The 11,050-nt window shown below is 41.1% G+C and overlaps 1 protein-coding gene across 1 annotated transcript in view; it reads right to left on the bottom strand.

Moving 5' to 3' along the window:
- Positions 1-261: 261 nt before the first annotated feature.
- The window catches only part of cry2 (cryptochrome circadian regulator 2), a 20,240-nt gene continuing 9,451 nt past the window's right edge, over positions 262-11,050 (bottom strand). The window contains exons 6-13 of the mRNA XM_005951184.2: positions 9,878-10,018; positions 8,066-8,191; positions 7,606-7,791; positions 7,332-7,483; positions 6,726-6,928; positions 5,297-5,377; positions 4,742-5,196; positions 262-2,972 (exon numbers count right to left, since the gene is read on the bottom strand). Of these exons, the coding sequence (XP_005951246.1) occupies positions 4,748-5,196; positions 5,297-5,377; positions 6,726-6,928; positions 7,332-7,483; positions 7,606-7,791; positions 8,066-8,191; positions 9,878-10,018 (1,338 nt within the window). The 3' untranslated portion in view covers positions 262-2,972; positions 4,742-4,747. The remainder of the gene's footprint in view (positions 2,973-4,741; positions 5,197-5,296; positions 5,378-6,725; positions 6,929-7,331; positions 7,484-7,605; positions 7,792-8,065; positions 8,192-9,877; positions 10,019-11,050) is intronic.

The following is an 11,050-nucleotide window of genomic DNA, read 5'->3' as shown; positions in this document are numbered from 1 at the left end:
TTTCAAATGGGTAAGTAAACTGAGTTGAAGTTTATTCATACAGAGCTTTCTACAGACACAGCAGAGGAACACTCCTCAATCTGGACCAGCTTTTTATCCTCTCAAGGATATTTTGGGTGCATGCGATTTTACCCAACCAGTCCACACGTGTTTTTTGGACTTGGAAAAGGCATTTCTCTGTAGCAAGGAATCCTTTTATGGACCAAGCTGAGAGCACATTATTAAAAACAAACTAAGAAAAACCCACACGCATTCCAGTCACAACTTTTCATCAGTTTTAATGAAAATAAACATTATGTTTAGAATACAAAACAAATAAATAACCAAGTATTTCATGCTGGACTCAGGCAACACATTATGCTGTCAGCAAGTAGAATGTGAAGGAGCACACCAGCATGTCAGCACTGCTGTTGCTTCTAGGAAAAGTTGGAACTGAACTTTTCTGGCCAGCGTATAGTTTCCACTTGCTTTTTTCTCCTGCAGGTAAATTTGACTTATGCATGGTTGTCAAATTTACCTTTTTTGTTTTACACAAACATGTGCATATAAATTACAAGTTATAGACTTCATAATTATATTTAATAATTACATTTACGGAGATTTGTTTGACACAAAGGAAAAGTACATCTTTTATTGAAGTAGTCTTTTATTTCTGTCTATCAATATAAGTTGGAGATGTCTATGGTAGCTGACTTAAAAAAAATACAATTTCCTGCAATTTGTTTTGGCAAAGTGACTAATCATTCATAAAAATATTTTATGCTAAAGTTAAAGTTGTCACCTAGAATTTTTTTTAAATTACTAATAATCAGCAGATAATATATCAATTGCAAAATTATTTCAGGGTGTACCGATGTGTGTCACTTTACTTATTCATAGCTGTTGAGCCATGATCCTGAAGATCTTTGAACTTTGCTGGTGAAAGAAAGCGATTAAGCTAATCCAATCTATTCAAAAAGTAAAACACTTTCTTTTTAAAATTGTTGGTTGAAGGAAACAAGGGAATGATAGTCAGTTTAACTTTATTATTATTATCGTTATTATTATTATTATTCCTGCAGGCGAAGAGAAAAAACAAGCTGTGGAATCACTGTAGTACACTCACTGCTGGATCTGGTGTTGCCCTCTAGTGGACACTCTGGGCAGCCATGAGCCTTTATGAAAACCCCTCCATACTATTTCTAGCAAAATAGACAGGTTATGATATTTAATTTTATATACAAACAGATAAATGTGAGGAGAAAAGCACAACACTTGTTTCTGCTATATTCAGGTGACACAAGCAGGATCTTAAGTTGCCACAGAGGAAAATGACTCTTTCATGCCTGCCATCCCCCTGCACCATATCTACAGGATCCACTGTCATATTCAGTCAGCCATTTGCCATTTTTTCCACAAACCATCAAATACACAAAGGATTCATAGACAATCAAATATTAGCCAATTCCCTAGTTACCATAGTTAGTAACAAAAAATATCAGATATATTCAAAATTGGGGATTTACAGTATTTACAAACAGTTGGAGCTTGGAGCAACTGTGTAAACAAGTGCCTCCTAAAACTGTCTTCACACTGAAGCCACATGCAAGATTCAGACTGAGAAGAAGAAAAAAAGAGAAGAAGAAGAAAAACCCAGCTGATTTAATGCTCAACATGAGCATAAAACCATTTCACGTCTGTGTATTTTTTTGAGTAGAAAAAAAAAAGAAGTCTTGGTGCTTTTCTTCGTCAAAACTATTTACAAAAACAAAAAAGCCCCCGAAACTTTTTTGAATTTGGCTGTATGTGTTACAGCAACTTCAGTTTTGAAGGTGTTTGAGCTTTAACAACTAGACTTAACTTGGTCGAGAGCAAGTTAAGTCTAGTCTGTTTCTTTGACAAGAAAATCCATGTTACATGGGCTAATGCTCAGTCTTTGGTAAGAAAAGATGGCAAAAAGTTGAAGATACAACTTTATACAGTGCACAAAATAAAGCCAATCTACCCTTGGTCTTTCCTTTAAAGGGAAGATTGGGATGCTGCAAAATCTGAACCTAGTGTATAACCCAGTAAAACTTGCCTGAAGCTTTTGGTGGGCTGATACCTGCAGCTGTAGTTAAAGATGAAGACTGTGCAGTGTGGTACCAGTTCTTAACTGGAACGGTTCCCCATGCTACGACAAGTGCACAGTTGTCTACTGCTAACCATCCCTGTACAAAATATAATTGTGAACTCTCAAGATGGCCGGCCTATGTCAGGTTGAACTTGAAGAAGTGACGTTGAATTTCTTCTATCAAAGAGCACAAGATGGTGTGGCGGGGGTGTGGTCCCGGGCGCGTCTGCAGGGGAGGAGTGGTGCAGTGGGCTCAACGGGGCGGTGCTGGAGATGCCGGTGAAAACACTGCACCACTCCTCCCCTGCAGACGCGCCCGGGACCACACCTCCGCCACAGATGGTTTCCAGCATACTTAGCTTTACTTGTTCATCTTCATTTAGTTTGCAATTCAGATCATCACTCGTTAAACCTCGTAAAGCATAGTAACAAGTCACTGTATGTAAAATCGTCATTTCACCTTAGAGATTGTCTAGTGCAGAAATATGACAGACACATTGAGTGCTAAGGGAAGAACAAGTGCCACTGTGTGTTGTATGGCTTCAGTGTGAAGAAGTTGACATTGCTTCTTATTCACCGTGTGCTTCAGAGGTGGAATTCTATAAACGTTTACTCATACTTAAGAATTTCTGAGGGAAATGAACCTCCACATGCAGTCAAGTTACTTTTAATGATATGATTAAAATGCTCATCTAGACAGCTTTTTAGCATTTCTCTTGACTGAAGTAGGATCTAAATGCTTTTGTACATCTTTCACTAGTGTTATATACATGCTTCTGTTTGTATTTATCCACATATCCAGAAGATTGTTCTTTGTGTGTCTTTACGTGTCCCGGTGTGCGGGATTTATTTCTTCCCTCATTCTTCTTTTACATTCCACCTGAAGAAAAAACAGCAGGAAAGATTTTAAAATTGTAAAACAAACACAATTATAAAAAGTAATAAAATAATAATCAGCAATAGCATTCACGCCGCGTAGTAAAGGTAAGAGCATTTCGATACGCAGAATCTAAGGAGAATTAATAATCTGTAACCCTCTTTGTGAGAAAGAGACTCAGTTATTTTACACACAATACAAGAAAAGTCAGGCTCAAGTTGAGCAGCTCATACATAAAGAATATACATGTACTGAACTATTAGGATTTATTAGATAAATAATCCATGTAATAAAAGACAAAAAGTCCAGGATAAAAATAAAAGGAGAGGTCAGGTCATCTCCTGAAACCAAATCTAAGGTTTCCCTCCATGACACCACTATTGCAGTGCGTCAGCATTCAAAATGCCAGCACCCTGGAGCTGTAACGTCCACTCTGAACGGGCCAGTTTTTGACAGTTAAGTTAGTGCGTCGCATTGATGCCTTATGTTAATGTTTGTACAGTAAGTAAAACTTCTCAGGATGATGCCTAAGTGTTTCCGTTTTGCATTTGTATTACCAAATATTTTGATTATTTTGAGCTTTAAGTCATTATATGCCCCAAAAAAATGAGGTCAGTTGACTACTCGTGTATATAATAAATAACTACACACGTTTCACTTGATTGTGTTGGAGCAGTTCGTGGAGGGACTTCTACCAGGCACTGAATGGGTCCACTGCCAATGCCCAGCTGGCTTGGACCCAGTGGTGACGCTGGCAGAGGAACCCACAGCCGAGAGAGCACTACGCATACACATAGGGCCAGTGGGACTGCCACAACTAGTGGCGGGCAGTCAGTCAGTCAGTCCCAGGCCCAGCCCAGAGGAGGAGGCTCTAGGGTCCATCTCCATCGTGACCGGCTGCTTCAGAGGCCCCAAACACAAGCTAAACAATATATTGTATGTAGTGTCACGTTTGCCGTTTTGCCCTGGCAGCTAAGGACACTGTGCCCCACCCACTGAGAGCAACATGAACGTAGGAGCAGGAGTGTTGAAGGTGTTGGAAGCCAGGAGTTTGGGACACATCCCACTGATGGAGCTGCTCCAGGCAGCTCACTATAACCCGATGACAGGGCATATGGAATATAATAATGACCTTCTACCTTAAGGTCGTGTTTGAGTGACTGGCCCGAACCTCATCAGGCCATTTCACCAGAGCACACAGGGATATTGCTTTCTATTAGGTCTGGTAGATTATGCAACGTGATATTCTGAAGCAGTATAACGCAGCAGTTTCTTTCCTGGATCAGGTTGAACTTACCCTGTGCTCTTGTCTTTTTGTGCAGTAAAAATTGAATGTTATATCCATATTCACTGCTCTGGTAATATCCTCCTCCAACACACAAACTGAAATCACCTGATTGTAGTGCAAGTGCAACTAGGATTGATACGTGAAATCGACAAACAAGCAGACTAACAATTTCAAGGAATGGGACAACCGGTTCTTGACTCCCCTCCAGAAATGTGACAATGCACAAGCTTATTGAAGTGATGCAATAGCATACCACATAAAAGCTAAAGGTGCTGCAATGCTATATTAGAATGTGTGACATGGTACAGGAGCACGGGATTTTTTTTTAGCAGATATCTTAACTTCAACTTTTCAGTATTGTTCTCATTTCTTTTGGTGACTTTGCTGAGCTTGCATGTCAGTCACTAGCAACAAAAATCCACATTTTGTAAATAATTATTTGTTTCTATGTATTGAATACAAACGCAGACACCAAATGTTTCACCTTTTATCACTCTAGCTGTCCTGCAGTTTCTGCACAAGTCTCCTCTTCCTCCTCCATTCTTTCCTCCTCCTGCTCCATGTCCTCCTCCATCGTCTCCTCTTGTCCTGTAGCCTCCTCGCGAGCTGTTAGAGTGCAGTACTGTCGCCCTCGCTGCCTTTGGCCACGTCGCACCTTGCGGCTAAGGCCTTTTCTCTTTGTTCCCAATGAGGATGACTGAGATGAACAAGAAGATGAAGGGGAGCACGGTTTGGACTTTAACGGTGGGCTGTGTCCCTGTATTGAGGAAAGGGAAGGAGGATGACTGGGATCAGTGTGGCAACCTGAGGAGATGCAAGGAGCCTGGTACTCCTGGTCTGGATGTGGGGCTGATGTGGAGGATGGACAGACTGTCGAAGAATCAGGAGCTTCATAGCAGACATCTTCCTCTGTGTTTGCAGGAACTCTTTGAGGAGAATCTAAGCAAACAGAAAACAATAATGAGCAAATTGCGTACATTTTATTTGTGAACATTCTTGTTAGGGAGAAAATGAATCTTGGTTCTTTGTTTCTTCCGACCTGGGCCACTGCTGGTCTGGGACTCATCAGTCATCGGTGGCTCTGCTTCTTCCTGGATTGTTGGTACAGATGCTAGCAGACCTAACATACACACATACATACTTTATAAGTGCAATGTTGATTTAATGTCCTGTCTAATGATAAAGTGAGAAATCTTCTTATATTGTCCCAATTATTTGTTATGCCGAGATATACTGTGGTAGCACTGTCATTGGTAGATAATGACATGACACTCCCTCCATGCACAAAGGTGTTTATTATTAAGGGGAAAAAGATCCAAACTTAAATGGCCCTGTGTGAAAAACTGATTGCCCCCTAAACCTAATAACTAGTTGCGCCACACTTAACAGCAGCAACTGCAATCAAGCGCTTGTGATAACTGGTAGTCATTCACAGCACTGTGGAGAGATTTTGGTCCACTCATCTTTAGAGAATTGTTTTAATTCAGCCACACTAGAGGTTTTTCGAGCATGAACCACCTTTTTAAGGTCATGCCACAGCATCTCAATCGGATTCAGCTCTGCATATGGCTTATTAGCAAGTCACAGGCACACAACAGTATCAGTACAGATTCTTCTGTTTAACTGACGCCTTCTTGGATTGTTAGATCGGGCCTGGGGTGTCTGTATATTTTGACTTGGGGTGTCTGTTTTTTATCAGTCTGTTCAGGTTATCGACAGACAGACTGTCATGTCATGCTGCTACTGTTACCATCTGTGAGGTGCAAAAACAAATGGTCTCCAATAGAAGTCAATCCACAGAAGCCTCTCTCTTATTTGAATTGCACATTCCTAGAATGAATTACTGATGGAATTTTCAAGAAAAAATATCCTGCAGCGGGGTTAGGCCCACAGTTAAAAGATCTTGAGGTGCTATTCTTCTTATAGCAGTAACAGCAACTGTTATAATGCCATTTTGAGTTTTCATAATGGACATTTTTGTTGTGTTGCATTATTGTGCAGTTTTTAGAGTGGAATGGTCTGTACACCCAACACATTCCTGTATTAGCTTAATGGTGCACTTCAACCGAGACTGGACACTCTGCAGTCAGTGTTTGTACACAAGCTAGATTCCTGACAAACATACAGGAGCAGTAATGAAAGGCAGAGGCCTCAGGGAAGTAATTGCGTGACTCCATAGGGTCATGTAGCATGTATCACTATGGGATAACGCCACATAAGCCCCCAAGTTCATTTCATTTTTGATTTATTTAAATGTAAAACAGAAATAGTGCTTTTGATGTAATGATTACATTAACTATGTAATATATGTACAGAAAATGCACTGTGATGTGATATATGTCGTAATCCAGGGAAACAAATTCTTATACCAGGACCAGTGAGATTCTACTCATATTGCACTGCCCTAATCCAAACCAATCTCAACATGAAGGGAGTGGCACACTTTGCCCTTTGGTATGATGACTTACTGAGTCCTCTGTAGTGGGAAAGCTGCTGGTAAACTTGTTTCATCCTCTCAATGTTAAGCCTACTACTCTCTGCATGGTTGATCATGGGTTTGGGGTAATCCACTCCCACCACACAGTTGGCTGCTTTCTGTAGTGACTCAGGGGCGTTCCATGGCTCATAGATATACCGGTTCGGGTAGTCCTTAAGAATGGGGATGTAATGCCTGCAGAGATTTCAAAAGAATATAATCTGAACTTTAATATGGCATGTGTTTCACTTCAAATCACTTTAAGTCAGCCTATAGCAGAGCTTAATCATCCATTCCAGAATTTACAGACATTTTTAATCCTTTTCACATGAGTGCATTACGACATCAGTTATCTACATGCTCAAAAGCCCCTGACGTCAAGCTTATATTGGACAAAAAAAGAAAGCAATTTGGTCCTCATGTGCACAATGTTTTGAGCTGTTATTGGTATATACTATAACACAAAATTTGGAAATTATATCTTGAAAACTTTGGATGCTAGACTGTCACAAAACAGACTAACAAGCAAACAGAATTGATTACATGCTACCTCCCCTCAGAGGTAATGATGTGTTCAGAATGTGATGGTACGAGATACCTGATGTAGTCTCCCGTCGGGTCAGTTCTCCTTCCGAAGCCAACAGGACAGTAGCAGTGGAAGAACTGCTGAAAGAAAGCACTACAGGACAACCACATCCAGCTACCAGCATTCACACTCCAGTCTGCATCCAGCAGCAGTTCCTCAAACACCTGCAGGAACACAGAACCAGATTGCAAGGAGCACTGTTACCGTGTCTTATAAGGTCAATTTACCTGTTCATCACCTGAGAGACAACAGGTTTCAGATTGAATGAAAAAACAGACAGTCCTACTTTCATGCCGCTCTCCCAGCTGATCCACAAGTCTCCCCTGGTGAGAAAGCAGGCCACAGCGTGCCGCGCCAGGTGGTGGATCCAGCCCTCTTGTCTCAACTGGGTCATAATGGCGTCGATCCAGGGGAAACCAGTCCGACCCTCAGCCCACTTGGCCAGTGCTTCTGGGTTCTGGTCCCATGGGATCTGGAAACAAACATGTTACATAGTAAGTAACTGTGTTTAGACATATATTTAGGCTGATAAACATGTTACCTGTACTTATAAGCTGAGAAATCAACTTTTCAGTCTCTCTCACCTAGTTCCAAAATTGATAATGCAGCTGTTTATCTTTTTTTTTTTTGGGGGGGCGGCTTATTATAAAATGTCAGTTTGTGGCACTTTATCTAGAGACAGGTGCTAATAACTCTTTTACCTACAGTAATGCTTATTTATACATCCACTCCCCGCAAAGGTTCACCTGGACACAGATGGGGTTTCCATCCATACGGTCAAAGTTTGGGTTGTTGGTGGCTGCAGTGTAAAAGAATTCCCTCCATAAGAGCTGGCCGAACAGGGACAGAGGAGGAGTACAGCGTTTGCGGACCTGATGGAAAAACAGACAGGGGAAAAACTGGGATGAGAAAGTAATTCATCTTCAGTTAACACTGTGTTAAAACCCCATTAATGAGGGGTTATTGAAGTGCAAGCTAGTTTGGGAGTCACCACACCAAGTGCTCCAACTACCACTGGGACCAGTGTTACCTTCACCCTCCACATCTTCTTGAGCTCTTCTCTGAGCAGTTGGCACTTCTCGTTTTCCTTTTTCCTGATGTTGCAGTCATTCGGAATCACTACATCTACTTGTCTATCAGCACTATGTCCGGTTAGTTAGCCACTATTATTTTGTCATGGGGTCTTGCCTGGTGTGATAGACCCCAGCCTCTATGGATCTTGTGCTCAGAGCTTGTTCCTGTGCTGCCATGATTAGTGCCTCCGTGCTGTCTATCAATCCAGCTTTGTCCAGCCACTGATAGAGGAAGTGGCTGACATCCAGAAATCCTATCTGCCGGTGGTACATACCGTGCAGGGGCCTGTTCTTCCATGATGATTCTTCCTCTTGCTCCTCTTTTTTGGGTTTCTGCTTCCTCAAGTATTCATTGAGCATGTGGTTGGACATGGACATCTTCCTCATGTACTTATGGATGTTCGTTGTGTCATCCTTGATCGTGGTAGTAACACTTACTAGTGTCTGGCCTCCTTCCTTCCGCTTGGTGTACAGTTTCAAGGTGCTGGATTAGGGGTGAAACCCTCCGTGCATGGTGAGTAGCTTCCTTGTCTTGACGCCACTGGCTTCCATCTCCTCCTTGATTGCTTGATCACGGGCATGGTGTAGGTGTTGATAACCCAGCTCTTGTTCTTCCCATTCAGCGGACTCCTTAGGACTTGCCTGATTCTCCACAGGTATTTAGTGGTTGCGCGTTTCCTAGCGACCTCTTCGTGGTTCCCATTTGCCTGCGGGATTCCCATGTACTTGTAGCTGTCCTCAATGTCTGCAATGTTGCCTTGTGGTAGTTCAATCCCCTCAGTTCTGACTACCTTCCCTCTCTTTGTTACCATCAGACTACACCTCTAGTCTGAATGACACTTCACTGTCACTGCTGTATATCAGTAGTGAAAAGTTACTACCATCAATAGGAATAAAGCTCTTGTTTACAGGGAACAAATGGACAGTAACAATGGGCCAGAGATCCACTTACTGGATACGTCAAAGGACTCAGTCGAATGTCTTTTCCATGTCAACAAATCATTTCTTTAAGTGGTTGGACAAACTCCCAGGCACCCTCGAATATCTTCGAAAGGACTTAGAGCTGGTCCAGAGGTCCGCAAGGAGGACAAAACCCAGATTATTCCTGCAGAATCCAAGACTCTACAAACAGATGGACTCTCCACTCCAATACCCTTGCATAGACTTTCCCAGAGGCTGAGAGAGTGTAATCCCCCTGCTGTAGGAGCACACCCCTCGGTGCCTCTTCTTAAACAGGGGAACTCCTTGGCAAAAGTAATCTAAAAAAAATTAAATAATTTTTTTTAAACTAATAAATACCTTAAAAAAATAAACTGAATCACTGTCTGCTGGAAGTTCTGATGTAGTCAAGCGAAACATGCAATAACTATCCAATACAAATTTAGGTCAATGTAATATTTTTAAGGCCTTTTTTAGATGAATATTAATTGAAGACATTTTAAACCACCCTTCGGTTGTTTTGAGTCATTTTATCTGTGACAGTACCTTCATGTAGAGCTCTCTCAGGTTGTAGTACAAAACCCTGCAGGACAGACACCCGAAACGCAGGTAGGGGCTGAGACCGGTAGGACTGGCATATAGAGAGCAGGTTTTAACACGGGAGTGCTCCAAGCTGGTTACCCACACCTAAAGAGACAGACACAATCAGGAATCATCATCTTCAAGCTGAGGCTGTATCATGTGAAAGAAAAAAAGAAAAAAGAAAAAAAAAAGCTTGACCCCACCAGTGTGACCCCTCAGCCTCCTAGCAGATACACCTATGATATGAATTTGAAGCTCCTACAGCGCCTCATTTTTGAGTTATCACATTTACAAACTTAGCTATCCATGCTGTCTACAACACTTAAATTATGACTGTCCAACCACTATGCCAAAAAGTATTTTATATTTTATGATATATTCTCTCTAACCCAAGTGGGGTCACGCAAATATCTCATCAGCCTTTTACGTGTGAGGGGTAAAAACTGAAAAGAAGCAAGACAAGACTAGCTGTGTAATGCTTACAGAAATATGTGTAGTAACTCTAAATTAATTGCTACAGGTAAACAGAATGACTTGAAACAAACAGAGCACCTTAAAGACGCTAAGGCTTTCAGGAGTCAAAGTAGGGAGTGATTCACAAATGCAAAATTACAACGGAAAAAAAAGTATATCAATGAAAGCCTTATGGAGTCACAATCATGATATTATTTGGCTATATCACAATATACGATATATATCACCATATGTTTAAATAAACTACAAAAACAAATGTTATTTTCAACCATATAGTGGCTGAAATTGCACTGGCATACTCATTCAAATCAACCATTCAATGTTTTTTTTCTACTTTGAATACAAAAACCATCAGTTGCACACACAAGTTTCTCATAAATGACAATACTGCCACAGTAAGTCTCTTTCTGTGGTCAACACTAGACCTTTAATAAACAAAAGATCATAGCAACAAAAGAAACTACATCAAGCAAGAATTCATGAGACAAAAGTTAAACAAATGAACTTCTACAATGTTTGATGCATTCGCAGTGTGTGTGAGAAGAAAAAAAACCTCAGTGATCTACATGCAAACAGGCTTAATGTTGCCATGGCAACTTATACAAGATTCAAGAAAACTTTATTTGTCACATGCAAGTTGCCCTGCAGTGAAATGGACCCCCC

Source organism: Haplochromis burtoni, unplaced genomic scaffold (assembly GCF_018398535.1).
Source record: "Haplochromis burtoni strain Fernald_Lab_line unplaced genomic scaffold, NCSU_Asbu1 Contig_615, whole genome shotgun sequence".
NCBI classification, from domain to species: Eukaryota; Metazoa; Chordata; class Actinopteri; order Cichliformes; family Cichlidae; genus Haplochromis; species Haplochromis burtoni.
This window is presented reverse-complemented; position numbering and strand designations above follow the sequence as displayed.